Consider the following 19,469-nt stretch of genomic DNA (forward strand, 5'->3'; position numbering starts at 1 on the left):
ACAGCTAAAGAACGGAAGGCCATCTTGGGTCACTGTTCTTCAGATCTCATATTATCCCTATGTGAGATTGCTTGGAATCTTCTCAAAGGACGCATTCCACTCACCCTGACCCAATTTTAAAAATTAAAGAGACAAAAGACTGCAATCAAACTCTTTGCCAATAAACGGGCCAGTCTTCAAAGAAAAGACTGCATAAAACAGTCTGGGGGTTTTCTTCTGCCTTTGCTAACTATAGCTGTGCCCTTCATCACCAGCCTTATTTCTGCCAGACATGGGGGTTGAACACAGAGTGTGATGGCCAATAAAATGTACTTGGTGTCTCAACAAGAGTTGGATAGACTTAAAAAAACAAATGCAGGGTCCTGAAAATATCAGACAAACAGCAGAAAATGATTTGGATATGGCCATGAAGGACATTTTGAACCGAAAAGGATTGAACCCCTATGATAAGGTCCAAAAATACATAAACCTCTTGCAAAGGTATTTGGCAATGGTAAAACAAGGTGAGAGAGAGACCAACCATTTAACGCTGTTGGTACTCAACTATAAGCTGAGCTGGTACTCTGGTACTCAAGCTGGTACTCAACTATAAGCTTCGTCAACAGATTCAAGCTTTAAAACAAAAACCTTCAACGAGATACAGCACCCCTAAAGATGTCCCAACAACTCCTCCCCCCTATGAAAGGGATGATGATAACTCATTAACCCCCCTAAACGTCTCCGGACCTTTTCCTAATCCCGATCTCTCAGGGTGGTTAGACTTTTGAATGACTATGATTAAATTCAATACATTTTACTTGAAAAATTCAGCAATTTAACATTTGTGGCATTCTTGAAACATTTGACGTGAGCATACGCCTTGATTACACGGTCTTAAAGTACACATATTGGAACACTTTTGATATTTTCTAACAAAACAAGCTACAACGTTATCAAAATCTTCTTAAATCATCAATCGAAACTCCCGGGCTCTTTGGCATAGGTAGAATACACAGTGTTGACCACATGTAGTGGAAAGGTTATCTTGCACTTGTTTGATGCTGTAGTATTTCTTTGATCTGTTTTTGGTCAAAAATTCTTTACTAGAATTTGAAATGAAGAACCGGAGGCTTTATGGGCAGTCCTTTTATTGTTTAACCAGTCTTTTGGGTATCACGGCGTGGTTAACGCAGCCACGTACTTAGTTTTCTTCGGGGGCTGACCCTTCTGAGGATGATCCTTCTTTGGGTTCCTTTGAATCATAATCCTCAGGATTCGTATATATTATGCACTTCCTTAGCTGAACAATGGTCTGCCGCTGTTGGAGCTGTACAAAAAGAGCGTCCAACAACTCTAACATTTTCAATTCCATTAGATCCCACCTTTTAAAAAGAATAAGCATGCACAACCTAAAATCCCCATCACAAATGTTTTGGTTGCGGGTTTCCTCGTTGCTGATATAGAACTCCACGCATCCACATGGAAGTCCATTCTTTATTTGTATTTTCACCCTGTGAAATACTCTTCCTGAGGAGTCAGGTACCTTCCCAACGGGTCTCGTAGCCCGTGAACACGCTATATCCCTTTGTGATAACTCTCAGTTCAGGACACACAACCTTGCGAAAAACCGGCCAGTCTTCAAGCCCGTAGTCCACTAAGTCCTAAAGTCTGGTCTGTATATTATTCTCCTTCGGCTACTGTATAGAGTTTCAAACTGATACCCCCATTGCTGTCCATTAGACATCATCACTTGATCTATCAGCGCAGTTGCGGGCGGTATCTGGGTTCTATACACACTTAGAAACCGCTTTGTTGGCACATCGTATATTGTTGCTTTATACTTGGCCCTTTCTCTATGTTTCAGCCGCGGTCCTGCTTCCGTTGTTACAGTCATCACTGCTTTGCCACTCATCACAAAATCCATGTTTATTTTTTAAATCTTGTATAGTGTTCTGGGGCTGCATGTGTTGTTCTGGGTCTTATTTATAATGCATCTGCCGCCAACACAATCCCCCCCGGACATTCCTGCTTCATAGACAACAACCCTATGGGCAATAACATGTGGTTGTGGGTGTGGGTGTGTGTGTGGGGCCATCCTCTTTAAAATGTTCAAACATACCCCCCCCCCCCCCAGTTCAACCACATCAATCATCATGACAACTTCAAAGGAATAGATGCAATATAGACATAAATTAACACACACTCTAACACCTGACAACAGGAACAGGATGCACTTATATGGGCATAACCACGTGACACCTTCCCGCCAGGATGTCCTGACCGGATGTCCATATTTGGACATGTACGCGTCATCCGGACATAGGGTCATACATCAGACGTTTGACGTGCGCCGCCTACTTTATTCTCTCTCATAGTCATTCCCAAATGAGCCAGCTGGGAGATGTCTTGATTAACTGCTGCTGTTTCCGTTTGTTGAGGTAGTATTCTGTAACGTAGACGCAGGGAGCCAGAAAGCAGGTGCAGTTAGTGAGTTTAATAACAACGAACATGGAACGATTCAAAACAAGAGAAGCGTCTGACATGGAAACAGAAACAATACTACTTGCTGACTGATAACAAAATATTGGTAAACAAAAGGAGTACTGAAGTCCAGGTGTGACTGATGATGAGACCCAGGTGTGCGTAATGATGGTTGCCAGGTGTGTGTAAAGATGGGTTGCCAGGACCAGTGGTTAGTAGACCGGTGACGTCGAGCACCGGAGTGGGAGTGGACATGACACCACACCTGTCAGGTGGATTTATTATCTTGGCATAGGTGAAATGGTCGCTGTCAGGGATGTACAGTAAACAAATATGTGCACAACATTAATCACAAATGTGCTTTTTGTGCATATGGAACATTTCTGCAATCTTTTATTTCAACTCATGAAACATGGGACCAACACTTTACATGTTGCGTTTATATTTGTGTTTAGTATATATTTGTTTTTTCTCTTTTTTAAATATGCACTTTTTGAAAGTGTATCTTTGTCTGTTTCCCTCTGCCTCTTTGTGTGTATAATTAGAGGCGTTTTCGCACTTATATGAACAAAGAATGGGAGAAATGATAGGAGAGAGGGAGATGAGAGAAATAAACATGCTTAATTAGAAGTCTATTGTTGGGGTAGGGTGTGGCTACGCACACATACACATACAGACACAGACATCACACTGTCTGTCTGTGCACAGATACAAATAGGTCACATGTAAATGAGTCTCGCCAGATGAGAGAGAGATTTGAGTAAAACCAGTCCTAGTGTCAGTAACAGTGGCGGCCCGTACATTAGGGCGATAGGGGCAGCATTTATAAAAATATATATATACACTACCGTTCAAAAGTTGGGGTCACTTAGAAATGTCCTTGTTTTCCATCAAATGAGTTGCAACGTGAATAGGAAATATGGTCAAGACATTGACAAGGTTATAAAGAGTGATTTTTGATTTAAATAATAATTGTGTCCTTCAAACTTTGCTTTCGTCCAAGAATCCTCCATTTGCTGCAATTACAGCCTTGCAGACCTTTGGCATTCTAGTTGTCAATTTGTTGAGGTATTTGTTGAGGTAATCTGAAGATGCTTCCTGAAGCATAATTGACTTCTGTACACCTATGTAGATATTCCATTCAAAATCTGCCGTTTCCAGCTACAATAGTCATTTACAACATTAACAATGTCTACACTGTATTTCTGATCAATTTGATGTTATTTTAATGGACAAAATATTTGCTTTTCTTTCAAAAAACAAGGACATTTCTAAGTGACCCCAAACTTTTGAACGGTAGTGTATATATTATATAATTCAAGGATTATGTTGTAAATGTCCATAAATGTGTGGTAGATGTATAAATGTTACTGTTTCAAAAATATATTGTAAAAAAATAAATAAAAAAAAGCTGTTACAAGCTTGACTCTGCCAGCATTAGAAGCTCCATGGGGGCATAGGCCGTGAGAATTGTTTTTCCAGCTATTTGCCGTGAGGGCGAACTGCACCAATGAAATCACTACATTTTTACAGCATAAAGTTAATGGACCGTCATGGGCTGCTCAAATGTCCGTCCATACAGTCAGAACTTTTGGGTTTGTTCTAGTCTCCCTTCCAAGGACTACTTCCGAATGTGAGACTAGAGCTGCTCTATCAGGTACAGATTACGCAAAAGCAAAAAGCAAATGGCAATTAACTTGTAAATGAATAATCATAACAGTCATGGGAGCCTGGGACCTGATAAACCGGACATCCACACCCAACGAGTGTCGAAGGACAGATGAATACACTAGGTAGAACCTTTTCATCGTGGATCTGGTAGGACAAAAAAGCTCTGGCTGGCCAATTTTATTGTTTCCCCATGGTGTTCATCATGTTCTACTGTAGCTGACACGGCGACAAGTTGTGTGGACTAAAACAGCTTAAAACCAGGTGTATCACAAAGCATGATCAAATTAATTAATTAACCAGCTACAAAAAAATCTGAAATATTGAGAAATAGTTTGTTCAATTTTGGGGTACAATTACCAGTTATATACTTTTGATAAGCACCTATCTAGCTATAGCTAGCTGGTAGCTTGCTAGCTAGTTACCTCCCATGGTAATTTTAAGTATATCTCAACTATATAATATCTGACTAATTTGGAAACATTAAGTTATTTCAGAATGAAAGTTAACTGGTTAGCGTATCCTGCTTTGTGACATTATCCCGAGTTAGATAATGTGTTTTCACTTATTGCGTCTGCATGCTTGTTGAGTTCTCCCTGGTGCACTTGTTTGTTCATGAGCTGGCCGCTCGTTTTAAATAGTAAAATCTAATCCAGGGATGGGTAACTTTGACGGGGTTGGAGGCCACAAAAAATCTGAACTCATGAGGGGCTGCAGTAGTTCACGGGTCTGCGTACCCACATCCAACCCATTTTCCCACAATAAAGTAGCTATCAGCAAAGTCAGAGCTAGTAAGGGGGGGGGGGGGGGTCAAATACGAGTGTCAGTTCACGAAAGGCATAGTTATTATTTTTACCCAGGCGTGCATTCAGAGCCGGCCCTAACCTCTTGGGGGCCCTAAGTGAAACTTTGTTGCAAAACAGAATGTGCAGCAGTGGCCATTACATTTGTTATATGAACAACATGTGTAGTTTGAAAACTTGGCATCATATTTCTGTCATGCTGCTTTGTTGACAACTCCAACCCCCCCGCGCCTCGAGCATTCAGCCATTCAGTGGCCAACACGGATCAGTCAATAGATTCTTTCATGGATGACAATAATGAGCTGTCAGTTGTTCAGATGTCAAACAAATTACACATAAACACATGTACACACACTCACACACATACATACATTCTGTACATACACACACACACACACACACACACGCACACACACACACACACACACACACACACACCTCATTGTCACAAACTTTTCCTAACAAGACTTCAATCCCAAATGAACCACAACACTGAGTGACAGGTTTCCATTCTCTTGTTTATTTTTGTGTTCCGCTCCTCTCCAAAGTACAATCTGTGTGTGTGTGTGTGTGTGTGTGTGTGTGTGTGTGTGTGTGTGTGTGTGTGTGTGTGTGTGTGTGTGCGTGTGTGATTTATAAGGTTAAAATCAAGATCCTCTATCATATCATAGTTATTACAATCGATGTTACAATAGTTGCAACAATTGCAAATAAATTAATCACAAATAGATAAACAACCCCAAATAAACAAATTCACAGTTCCTTTCTTCCGCTCTCAACTATTTGTTATAAAATGTCACGTATCATTGACGTATCAAAAGAGAGGGAAGCTAAGAGACAGGAGAAACCCCTGAAGAGGGGGCACCTTTAGAGGAGAGGTAGCAGCTTTGACAACAGCTGATAATCAGATATGGGGCTATGCTAACAAAATTAACCAATAACGCAAAACAACGCAATTGCGGATTATGCATTCTCAGCATGCTTAAATAGAACGTTTTATAATGTGTGAATTTTCCAAAATGTTGTATGGTGTAAATGCCAGGATGTTATAGTAATTTCAGGTCATCTAGTAGAATTCAATGCACACTTTTCAACAATGTGTTTGAAGAGTTGGGTTGCGAGTGATATAGTTGGCCTTAGTTCTCTTCAAATAGCCAAACAACCAAACTAGCCTACTTAAAAAACCCTAAAGTCAACCCTGCTGAAATCTAATTGGAATAATAAACAAATCCCCATAAAACTCAGTCAGTTTAGGCTAGAAGATATAAGGTTATTTTGCATTGGATGCATGTCAATCCACGGCATCTGCCTATGTTGCACTTCTGCATCTGTAGTGAAAGGTGACCGAGCTAAAGCAGTGTTTGTCAGACCATGAGACATCCCAAAAATCGGTCTCCTAACAAAATTGTCTATAGTGTCCGAAAGGTTTGGCCTACAAAACCTCTATTGAAAGATTTGACTATGTACAGACTCAGTGAGCATAGCCTTGCTATTGAGAAAGGCAGACCTGGTTCTCAAGAGAAGACAGGCTATGTGCACACTGCCCACAAAATGAGGTGGAAACTGAGCTGCACTTCCTAACCTCCTGTCCAACGTATGACCATATTAGAGATACATATTTCCCTCAGATTACACAGATCCACAAAGAATTCGAAAACAAATCAAATTTTGATAAACTCCATATCTAGTGGGTGAAGTTCCACAGTGTGCCATCACAGCAGCAAGATTTGTGACCTGTTGCCACAAGAAAAGGGCAACCAGTGAAGAACAAACACCATTGTAAATACAACCCATATTTATGCTTATTTATTTTCCCTTATGTACTTTAACTATTTGTACATTGTTACAACACTGTATATATATATATAATATAACATTTGTAATGTCTTTATTGTTTTGAAACTTCTGTATGTGTAATGTTTACTGTTAATTTTTATTGTTTATTTCACTTTTGTATAATATCTACCTCACTTGCTTTGGCAATGTTAACACATGTTTCCCATGCCAATAAAGCCCCTTGAATTGAATTGATAGAGGGAGGATGAGAGAGAAAGGGACAGAGAGATAGAGGGATGATGAGAGAGAAGGGGACAGAGATAGAGGGAGGATGACAGAGAAGGGGACAGAGATAGAGGGAGATTAAGAGAGAAGGGGACAGAGAGATAGAGGGATGAGAGAGAGAAGGGGACAGAGATAGAGGGATGAGAGAGAGAAGGGGACAGAGATATAGAGGTATGAGAGAGATAAGGGGACAGAGATAGAGGGATGAGAGAGAGAAGGGGACTGAGATAGAGGGAGGTTGATATCTGGTTCATTGAGGGGTTAACTCTAACACGATCGCAGCAGGAGACGACACAGGGGAAGATGAGAATAGGAATGAAGGGATGGTGAGGGGGGTGTGTGTGTGTGAGGAGATGGACTGAGATAACACATTTCACCTCCTTAAAAGTAGTGAGAGAACCATTGAGAGAACCATTTTCAACTTGTAGACAAAAGATATGAAGATTAAAAAAACAGAGGAACAGTGACAGAGATTGAGAGGGTGCCCATTTACCCACTAGATGTGTCCTTGGTTGTTTGGCAACAAAACCGGAGAGTGCAATGAGGAACTATGAGGAAAAACAGATGGGTTTGACTTAGATTGATGACAACATAAAAACGATATTTTGTCCCCAATGTTTATTGAAAACATAAATACATTTGCATAATGAGCAATTGTTATCTCTCAAATACATCGTTACAGTTGGTTAGCTAGCTAGCGAATTGTTGCCATATTAGCATTTACCTGAAATCAGTCAAAACACCTCAAGACAAGGGCCTCCCGAGTGGCACAGCGGTCTAAGGCACTGCATCGCAGTGTTGCGGCGTCATTACAGCCTGGGGTTAGATCCCAGGTGCTGTCACAACAGGCCTTGAACAGGAGTCCCATAGGGCGGTGCACAATTGGCCCAACGTCGTCCGGGATAGGGGAAGGTTTGGCTGGTTATGACAGCATCTGGGATTGAACCCCAGGCTGTAGTGATGCAGTGCATTAGACCACTCGGGAGGCCCTTGTCTTGAGGTGTTTTAGACTGATTTCAGGTCACTTGGCTGATGGCGCTCTAGCGACTACTTATGGCGACCCGGCCACCTGCAGGCTGACTTTGTTCATCAGTTGAACGGTGTTACCTCCGACACATTGGTGCAGCTGGCTTCCAGATTAAGCGAGCAGGTTTTAAGAAGTGAGGTTTGATGTTTCAGAAGGACGTATAACTCGACCTTCGCCTCTCTCGAGCCCGTTTGGGAGTTGCAGCGATGAGATCGCAAAAATCACGAAGTTGGGGAGAAAAAAGGGGTTAAAATTACAACAACAACAACTAAAAATATATAAACAAGACATGGTATCAAGAACAAGATGAAACTAGTTGAAACGAGTCACGATTCTCCACGTGGCAGTTTCTTGTCATTGTCACAATAACTCACTGACTTCTGCCCCATTGAAGCATGCAAATTGGTTTCTTGACATTGCTAGCTAACCCTTCCACAGAGAGGAAACAGACAAAGACAGAAAAAGAAAATGCAAAAATAAGAGAGAAAGGAGAGAGAGAAAAGAGCCCTGGAAGGTAGAGGTGTTCCAAACTCTCAGATCCTTTATGTGACGTTAACACACACTGACACAGCGCCAGACACATGCACCCACACAGACATACAAACACACACACAACACCAAAGACATATTTCTATCACTGCACTCAATTTGACACATGCGCGAAAGAGAAGGAGTGTTGTGAAAAGAAAGAGTGAGGGAGAAATAGAGAAAGGGAGAGAAAAAGAGAAAGAAGAGTGAGAGAGAGAGGGAGGAGGAAAACTGTGCCAACAGATCCTCATCATCCCTCTCCTCCACTCCATTCCCCTCTTCTCTCCTCTCCATAAGACAGTTCAGCAGAGGTGGACAGGAATACATTCTATACTTTTCTTAATATGTTCTTTCCCTCGTTTCCTCTCTCTCTCTCTCTCTCTCTCTCTCTCTCTCTCTCTCTCTCTCTCTCTCTCTCTCTCTCTCTCTCTCTCTCTCTCTCTCTCTCTCTCTCTCTCTCTCTCTCTCTCTCTCTCTCTCTCTCTCTCTCTTTCTCCTCCCGTCGATCCCTCACACTTCCCTCACACTACAGTAAATACTACAGTATAATACAGTAATATCTGCAAAAACACTATAGTAAATACTACAGTATACTACAGTCAACAAAAACACTACCGTTTTTTAACTATAGTGATACGACATTATTTATACTAAAGTAAACTAAAGTATTTTCTTATGTGGGACCCCACATATCCAGAGGTGAACAGCATAACTGCTATACTTTGTATGACGTTTTTTCTCTCTTACTTCTCCTCCCTCCTTCTTCCTCCCCCTCTCTCTCCCCTCGCTCTCCTCCCCTCCATTCCTCTCTCCTCTCCTCCCTTCAGGGCAGTGCAGAGACAGAGGTGGACAGGAATAAGTGCTGTACGTTGTGTAATATGTTCTTCACGTCGGCCATCGTGGCCCAGTCTCACTACCAGGGAAAGACACATGCTAAGAGAGTACGACTGGTACTGGGAGAAACACCCAGCATACCTACTGCTACCAACAGCCCTACCACCACAGGTAACACAGATACACATATACGTTTGCACACTCACTCACACATGCGTGCACCCCACACCACCCCCCTCCCCCCAAACGCACACACGCATACAGACTGATTGAACTGTTTATCTGTTTACATACAGTATATGTGTGGATTTATCTTTTAGTGACCTCCTCCCTGTAACACACACATTCACCCAGTTTATTTTTCATTTGTGGTAAAACAACAACTCTCATATATCACTCAACAAAGTGTGGGCGTGTGTGTGTGTGTGTGTGTGTGTGTGTGTGTGTGTGGGTGTGGGTGTGGGTGTGTGTGTGCATACGTGTTTGTGTGTGTTTGTGTGTCCATTTGTATGCGTACAAAACACAATCCATTCCATTTAACACACATCAGACCAAGGTCATAACCGACACAGCCAACAGATTTAATGGAACTGACCCATTTGTCTACCTATGTGCCAGAACAACAGAGTGCCTTAGGGTACAATGTGCTATTGTACACTGTTCTTTGGATACTTCAGGTTTGTCCTTGCCATTCACATATGCCTGCAAGTGTTTACGGTTAAGTTTAGACATTAATTCAGAATTTTTAAGGTTAGTTAAGGTTAGGGTTTACGTTTTAGAGACTTAAAACGAAAATATAAAAAATGACTTTCTATCGCTGGATTCCAAACATGCAACCTCTGGAATCAGAGGCAGATGCTTACGCCCATCCACCATCCTCATGCACAATGCCCTAATAAAACCAAAACCTACATGAAGGTAGCAGTGCTCCTGGTTGCCCCTAGTGGCCGGTTTCCACATCATCTCCCAACGTTCTCAGATGTACGTTGAATACTGACTTGCCTGGCCATACAGTGTATCAGCTAAATAGTGTGTGTGTGTGTGATGACGATAGCATGGCACACAGTGTATCAGCTAAATAGTGTGTGTGTGTGTGGTGACGATAGCATGACATACAGTGTATCAGCTAAATATTGTGTGTGTTTGTGGTGACGATAGCATGACATACAGTGTATCAGCTAAATATTGTGTGTGTGTGTGATGACGATAGCATGACATACAGTGTATTGGCTGAGGAAAGCTTTAATCCGTAATACCATGGGGAAACAGCCATGTCCAATCTCAGTACCCAATAGCTTGGGCAGCATTTCAGCTACAACCTATCTCTCTCCTTCACCTTCGCTCTCTTTCGCTCTCTCGCTCACTCGCTTTCTCGCTCTCTCTCGCCCATCAGACACTGTCGCGTCCTGACCTTAGTTCCGTTTTTATGTCTCTATTTTAGTTTGGTCAGGGCGTGAGTTGGGGTGGGCATTCTATGTGTTGTTCTATGTTTTTGTATTTCTGTGTTTGGCCTGGTATGGCCAAACACAGAAATACAAAAACATAGAACAACACATAGAATGCCCACCCCCAATCAGAGGCAACTGTTTATCATTGTCTCTGATTGAGAACCATACCACCTGTTTTGTGTTTCTGCACCTGACAGGACTGTTTCGTTTTCGTTCATTCTCTTTGTTATTTTGTTTTGTGTTCAGTTTAAATAAGAAATAACATGAACACTTACCACGCTGCGCTTTGGTCCACACCTTCTTCATACGACGACCGTTACAGACACTCAGTTCATTTGGCCTGTCCACAACCCCTATTGGAAACCAGCTCTCAATCCTGAACTGATCAATGTTTCTATTGGATTCCACTTGACTCCGAACACGCCAACATAATCCCTGTTAACCACCAAGATCATTACCAGCGTGTTACACACTCACTCACTCATTCACTCACTCACTCACACAGACATGAGAGAGAGAGAGAGAGATGGGGGGGGGGGGTAGGGGTAGGGAAAGAGCACACAGCCAAACCAGTGTCTAGGAAGTGGCATACATTTACAACAGAAAAAAATATATAGAAATGGAAGTGATCACTGCAGATAGTATTGGATTCAAATTAAAGTTTGGGTTAACTTTGAAATTACATTGTTCTAAATCAAGTCAAAGTTTATTGGTCGCGTTCACAGATTTGCAGGTGTTATAACAGGTGCAATGAAATGCTTACGTTTCTAGTAGTAGAATGTCTCGCGAATAAAATACAAATATACAAATAATCCAAAAATCTAATCAAGAAATCAAGAAATGACAGAGCAGGTCCAATTAACAAATCTACTTCTTGAATGTCAGTTCGATTAGCTCACACACACACACAACGTGTCAGTTTGTTGAAGGCACTTTCAGAGAAGTTGCCAAGGTTTTGTGACAGACAGACCTGGGAGGAAGGAAAGAATGAAAGAGAGAGAAGAAAAGTGGAGGAGGATGGAAGGATAGATCAGGAGAGATTAGAATCAAAAGTAACCTTCAGCACACACACATATCTCTCTCTCACACACACTCCTCTGTCTCACACACACACATCTCTCTCTCACACACACAGCTCTGTCTCACACACACACCTCTCTCTCTCACACACACAGCTCTGTCTCACACACACACACATCTCTCTCTCACACACACACAGCTCTGTCTCACACACACATATCTCTCACTCTCACACACACACCTCTGTCTCACACACACATATCTCTCACTCTCACACACACACCTCTGTCTCACACACATCTCTCTCTCACACACACAGCTCTGTCTCACACACACACCTCTCTCTCTCACACACACAGCTCTGTCTCACACACACACATATCTCTCTCTCACACACACATATCTCTCTCTCACACACACATCTCTCTCTCACACACACACAGCTCTGTCTCACACACACATATCTCTCACTCTCACACACACACCTCTGTCTCACACACACATATCTCTCACTCTCACACACACACCTCTGTCTCACACACATCTCTCTCTCACACACACAGCTCTGTCTCACACACACACCTCTCTCTCTCACACACACAGCTCTGTCTCACACACACACATATCTCTCTCTCACACACACATATCTCTCTCTCACACACACACAGCTCTGTCTCACACACACGTATCTCTCACTCTCACACACACACCTCTGTCTCACACACACATATCTCTCACTCTCACACACACACCTCTGTCTCACACACAGCTCTGTCTCACACACACACCTCTCTCTCTCACACACACAGCTCTGTCTCACACACACACATATCTCTCTCTCACACACACATATCTCTCTCACACACACATCTCTCTCTCACACACACACATATCTTTCACTCTCACACACACAGCTCTGTCTCACGCACACACATCTCTCTCACACACACACACAGCTCTGTCTCACACACATATCTCTCTCTCACACACACACAACTCTGTCTCACACACACATATCTCTCACTCTCACACACACAGCTCTGTCTCACACACACATATCTCTCACTCTCACACACACAGCTCCGTCTCACACACACACATTCTCTCACACACACACATCTCTCACACACACACACACACACACACACACACCTCTCTCACACATAACTCTCACACACATGCACGCACACACACACATACACACACACTCACACACACATCTCTGTTTACACACATACCTCTCTCTCACACACACACACACACACACACACACACACACACACATCTCTCTCTCTCTCACACACATATCTCTCTCTCACACACACACACATTTTTATTTCACCTTTATTTAACCAGGTAGGCTAGTTGAGAACAAGTTCTCATTTGCAACTGCGACCTGGCCAAGATAAAGCAAAGCAGTGTGTCACAGACAACAACACAGAGTTACACATGGAGTAAACAATAAACAAGCCAATATCACAATAAACAAGTCAATGACACAGTAGAAAAAAGAAAGGCTATATACAGCGTGTGCAAAAGTGTATAGTCTCTCGTCGGAAGGCATGGACCAAAACGCAGAGTGGTAAGTGTTCATGATACTTTATTACTCAAAAACACTCGAACCAAAATAATAAAGTGAAAAGGTGCTGACACTAAGCAGAAAATAACTACCCATAAAACACAGGTGGGAAAAAGGCTGCCTAAGTATGATTCCCAATCAGAGACAACGATAGACAGCTGCCTCTGATTGGGAAATACACTCGGCCAAAAACAAAGAAATAGAAACAAATTAAATAAATAAACTAGAATGCCCACCCTATTCACGTGACAGTACACCCCCCCCCCCCCCCCCCCCCAAAGGATCCCTCCGCTTTGGGGGCAGCCCTAGTGCATGGACCTTCACTGGAGGAACCGGGCCGCAGATCATCGAGTCTCCCGATTGGGGACCGTCGCTGGAGGCTCAGGACTGGGGACGGTCGCGGAGGCTCTGGATCGCGGATCAATGCTGGAGGCTTTGTGCCATGGATCATCACTGCAAGCTTCGTGCCATGGATCATCACTGCAGGCTTCGTGCCATGGATCATCACTGGAGGCTTCGTGCCATGGATCATCACTGGAGGCTTCGTGCCATGGATCATCACTGGAGGCTTCGTGCCATGGATCATCACTGGAGGCTTCGTGCCATGGATCATCACTGGAGGCTTCGTGCCATGGATCATCACTGGAGGCTTTGTGCCATGGATCATCACTGGAGGCTTCGTGCCATGGATCATCACTGGAGGCTTCGTGCCATGGATCATCACTGGAGGCTTTGTACATGGATCCGGAACAGGTCTCAAAGGACTGAGGAGACGTACTGGAAGCCTGCTACGTGGAGCTGCCACAACGCGTCCTGACTGGATACTCACTTTAGCTCGGTGAGTGTGGAGAGCTGGCACAGGACGCACTGGGCTATGACGGCGCACTGGAGGCATAATGTGTAGAGCCAGCGCAGGACACACTGGAATGTGGAGGTGCACCGGAGGTCTGGAGCGCAGAGCTGGCATAACTCGTCCTGGCTGGATACCCCCGTTAGCCCGGCAAGTGCGGGGGCTGGAACAGGCCGCACCAGGCTTTGCTGGCGAACCGGGGACACCGTGCGTAGAGCTGGCGCAGGATAACCTGGGCTGAAGAGATGCACCAGAGGCCAGGAACGCTGAGCCTGCACAATCCGTCCTGGCTGAATGCCCACTCTAGCACGGCCACTGCGGGGAGCTTGCACAGAGCGCACCGGGCTGTGGATGCGCACTGAAGGCATGGTGCACAGAACTGGATAACATGGTGCGCAGAACCGGTCACTTGCTCCCCACGGTAAGCACGAGGAGTTGGCTCAGGTCTGAACCCCGACTCTGCCACTCTTCCCGTGTGCCCCACCCCAAAAGAATTAGGAGGCTGCCTCTCATGCTTGCCTCATCCTGGTATCTCCGCCGTTCCTCCCTTGCTGTTTCCGCCTGTTTCCATGGCAGGGTCTTGTCCCCTGCCATAACCTCCTCCCAAGTCCATGAGGTCCTCCACTCACTCTTCTCCCGGGCCCAGGATCCCTGCTCCTCCTGGCCACACTGCTTGTTCCTTTGGTGGTGGGTAGTTCTGTAACGTCTCTCGTCGGAAGGCATGGACCAGAACGCAGCGTGGTAAGTGTTCATGATACTTTATTACTCAAAAACAATCTAACCAAAATAACAAAGTGAAAAAACGAAACAGTTGTGTCAGGTGCAGACACTAAACAGTAAAATAACTACCCACAAAACCCAGGTGGGAAAAAGGCTGCCTAAGTATGATTCCCAATCAGAGACAACGATAGACAGCTGCCTCTGATTGGGAAACACACTCGGCCAAAAACAAAGAAATAGAAAACATAGAAATAAAGAAACTAGAATGCCCACTCTAGTCACACCCTGGCCTAACCAAAATAGAGAATAAAAGCCTCTCTATGGCCAAGGTGTGACAAAACGGCATGAGGAGGTAGGCAATAAATAGGCCATAGGAGCGAATTATTACAATTTAGCAGATTAATATTGGAGTGATAAATGAGCAGATGATGATGTGCAAGTAGAGATACTGGTTTGCAAAAGAGCAGAAAAGTAAATAAAATAAAAACAGTATGGAGATGAGGTAGGTAGATTGGGTGGGCTATTTACAGATGGACTATGTACAGCCGTAGCGATCGGTTAGCTGCTCAGATAGTTGATGTTTACAGTTGGTGAGGGAAATAAAAGTCTCCAAATTCAGCGATTTTTGCAATTTGTTCCAGTCATAGGCAGCAGAAAACTGGAAAGAAAGGCGGCCAAATGATTGTTGGCTTTGGGGATGATCAGTGAGATATACCTCCTGGAACGTGTGCTACGGGTGGGTGTTGTTATCGTGACCAGTGAACTGAGATAAGGCAGAGCTCTCTCACATATCTCTCTCACACATACCTCTCTCACACACACATCTCTCTCTCTCACACACATATCTTTGTCTCACACACACATATCTCTCACACATACCTCTCTCACACACACACACACACACACATACATATCTTCTCTCTCACACACATATCTCTCTCTCTCACACACACACACATATCTCTCTCTCACACATACCTCTCTCACACACACACATCTCACTCACACACATATCGTTGTCTCTCACACACAATGTTTCTCTCTCCCACACATATCTTTGTCTCACACACACATATCTCTCACACATACCTCTCTCACACACACAAACACACACACACATATTCTCTCTCACACACATATCTTTGTCTCTCACACACAATGTTTCTCTCTCACACACATATCTTTGTCTCACACACACATATCTCTCACACATAACTCTCTCACACACACACACAAACACACACACATCTTCTCTCTCACACACACATATCTCTTTCTCTCACACACACACATATCTCTCTCTCACACATATCACTCTCTCACACACACATATCTCTCTCTCCCACACGCACATATCTCTCTCTCACACACCTCTCACACACATCTCTCTGTCATGCGCACACACACGTAAGCACGCACGCACTCTTTCACTCAGGGAGGAGAGCTTTTCCCTCAGTCCACTCAGACACACAGACAAGGTTAAAGCTGCAGTAAGATGTAATACTTTCCCTTCAAAATTCAACCTATTATGGATGAACGTCTATTTGCCGCAAAAATTCTGCGTGGTTACAGGGTTGATTCTGCGTGGTTACAGGGTTAATTCTGCGTGGTTACAGGGTTAATTGTGTGTGGTTACAGGGTTAATTCTGTGTGGTTACAGGGTCAATTGTGTGTGGTTACAGGGTTAATTCTGCATGGTTACAGGGTTAATTGTGTGTGGTTACAGGGTTAATTCTGTGTGGTTACAGGGTTAATTCTGTGTGGTTACAGGGTTAATTGTGTGTGGTTACAGGGTTAAATCTGCATGGTTACAGGGTTAATTGTGTGTGGTTACAGGGTTAATTGTGTGTGGTTACAGGGTTAATTCTGCATGGTTACAGGGTTAATTGTGTGTGGGTACAGGGTTAATTGTGTGTGGTTACAGGGTTAATTCTGCATGGTTACAGGGTTAATTGTGTGTGGTTACAGGGTTAATTCTGCGTGGTTACAGGGTTAATTGTGTGTGGTTACAGGGTTAATTGTGTGTGGTTACAGGGTTAATTGTGTGTGGTTACAGGGTTAATTCTGCGTGGTTACAGGGTTAATTGTGTGTGGTTACAGGGTTAATTCTGCGTGGTTACAGGGTTAATTCTGCGTGGTTACAGGGTTAATTGTGTGTGGTTACAGGGTTAATTGTGTGTGGTTACAGGGTTGATTCTGCGTGGTTACAGGGTTAATTCTGCATGGTTACAGGGTTAATTGTGTGTGGTTACAGGGTTAATTCTGTGTGGTTACAGGGTCAATTGTGTGTGGTTACAGGGTTAATTCTGCATGGTTACAGGGTTAATTGTGTGTGGTTACAGGGTTAATTCTGTGTGGTTACAGGGTTAATTCTGTGTGGTTACAGGGTTAATTGTGTGTGGTTACAGGGTTAATTCTGCATGGTTACAGGGTTAATTGTGTGTGGGTACAGGGTTAATTGTGTGTGGTTACAGGGTTCATTCTGCATGGTTACAGGGTTAATTGTGTGTGGTTACAGGGTTAATTCTGCATGGTTACAGGGTTAATTGTGTGTGGTTACAGGGTTAATTGTGTGTGGTTACAGGGTTAATTCTGCATGGTTACAGGGTTAATTGTGTGTGGGTACAGGGTTAATTGTGTGTGGTTACAGGGTTCATTCTGCATGGTTACAGGGTTAATTGTGTGTGGTTACAGGGTTAATTCTGCGTGGTTACAGGGTTAATTGTGTGTGGTTACAGGGTTAATTGTGTGTGGTTACAGGGTTAATTCTGCGTGGTTACAGGGTTAATTCTGCGTGGTTACAGGGTTAATTGTGTGTGGTTACAGGGTTAATTGTGTGTGGTTACAGGGTTAATTGTGTGTGGTTACAGGGTTAATTATGCATGGTTACAGGGTTAATTGTGTGTGGTTACAGGGTTAATTCTGCGTGGTTACAGGGTTAATTGTGTGTGGTTACAGGGTTAATTGTGTGTGGTTACAGGGTTAATTGTGTGTGGTTACAGGGTTAATTCTGCATGGTTACAGGGTTAATTGTGTGTGGGTACAGGGTTAATTGTGTGTGGTTACAGGGTTAATTCTGCATGGTTACAGGGTTAATTGTGTGTGGTTACAGGGTTAATTCTGCGTGGTTACAGGGTTAATTGTGTGTGGTTACAGGGTTAATTGTGTGTGGTTACAGGGTTAATTGTGTGTGGTTACAGGGTTAATTCTGCGTGGTTACAGGGTTAATTCTGCGTGGTTACAGGGTTAATTGTGTGTGGTTACAGGGTTAATTGTGTGTGGTTACAGGGTTAATTGTGTGTGGTTACAGGGTTAATTATGCATGGTTACAGGGTTAATTGTGTGTGGTTACATGGTTAATTCTGCGTGGTTACAGGGTTAATTGTGTGTGGTTACAGGGTTAATTGTGTGTGGTTACAGGGTTAATTGTGTGTGGTTACAGGGTTAATTGTGTGTGGTTACAGGGTTAATTCTGCATGGTTACAGGATTAATTGTGTGTGGGTACAGGGTTAATTGTGTGTGGTTACAGGGTTAATTCTGCATGGTTACAGGGTCAATTGTGTGTGGTTACAGGGTTAATTATGCGTGGTTACAGGGTTAATTGTGTGTGGTTACAGGGTTAATTGTGTGTGGTTACAGGGTTAATTGTGTGTGGTTACAGGGTTAATTCTGCGTGGTTACAGGGTTAATTCTGCGTGGTTACAGGGTTAATTGTGTGTGGTTACAGGGTTAATTGTGTGTGGTTACAGGGTTAATTGTGTATGGTTACAGGGTTAATTATGCATGGTTACAGGGTTAATTGTGTGTGGTTACAGGGTTAATTCTGCGTGGTTACAGGGTTAATTGTGTGTGGTTACAGGGTTAATTGTGTGTGGTTACAGGGTTAATTGTGTGTGGTTACAGGGTTAATTCTGCATGGTTACAGGGTTAATTGTGTGTGGTTACAGGGTTAATTGTGTGTGGTTACAGGGTTAATTCTGCATGGTTACAGGGTTAATTGTGTGTGGTTACAGGGTTAATTCTGTATGGTTACAGGGTTAATTGTGTGTGGTTACAGGGTTAATTGTGTGTGGTTACAGGGTTAATTGTGTGTGGTTACAGTGTTAATTGTGTGTGGTTACAGGGTTAATTGTGTGTGGTTACAGGGTTAATTCTGCATGGTTACAGGGTTAATTGTGTGTGGTTACAGGGTTAATTGTGTGTGGTTACAGGGTTAATTGTGTGTGGTTACAGGGTTAATTCTGCATGGTTACAGGGTTAATTGTGTGTGGTTACAGGGTTAATTGTGCGTGGTTACAGGGTTAATTGTGTGTGGTTACAGGGTTAATTGTGTGTGGGTACAGGGTTAATTGTGTGTGGGTACAGGGTTAATTGTGTGTGGTTACAGGGTTAATTGTGTGTGGTTACAGGGTTAATTCTGCATGGTTACAGGGTTAATTGTGTGTGGTTACAGGGTTAATTGTGTGTGGT

At 43.4% G+C, this 19,469-nt stretch overlaps 1 protein-coding gene across 1 annotated transcript in view; it reads left to right on the forward strand.

Moving 5' to 3' along the window:
* LOC110503110 (zinc finger matrin-type protein 4-like) overlaps positions 1–19,469 on the forward strand; it is an 80,447-nt gene that overhangs the window by 34,298 nt on the left and 26,680 nt on the right. The window contains exon 3 of the mRNA XM_036959902.1: positions 9,375–9,552. Coding sequence (XP_036815797.1) covers positions 9,375–9,552 — 178 coding nt within the window. The remainder of the gene's footprint in view (positions 1–9,374; positions 9,553–19,469) is intronic.

The sequence above is a fragment of the Oncorhynchus mykiss genome, chromosome 23, assembly GCF_013265735.2.
Source record: "Oncorhynchus mykiss isolate Arlee chromosome 23, USDA_OmykA_1.1, whole genome shotgun sequence".
NCBI classification, from domain to species: domain Eukaryota; kingdom Metazoa; phylum Chordata; class Actinopteri; order Salmoniformes; family Salmonidae; genus Oncorhynchus; species Oncorhynchus mykiss.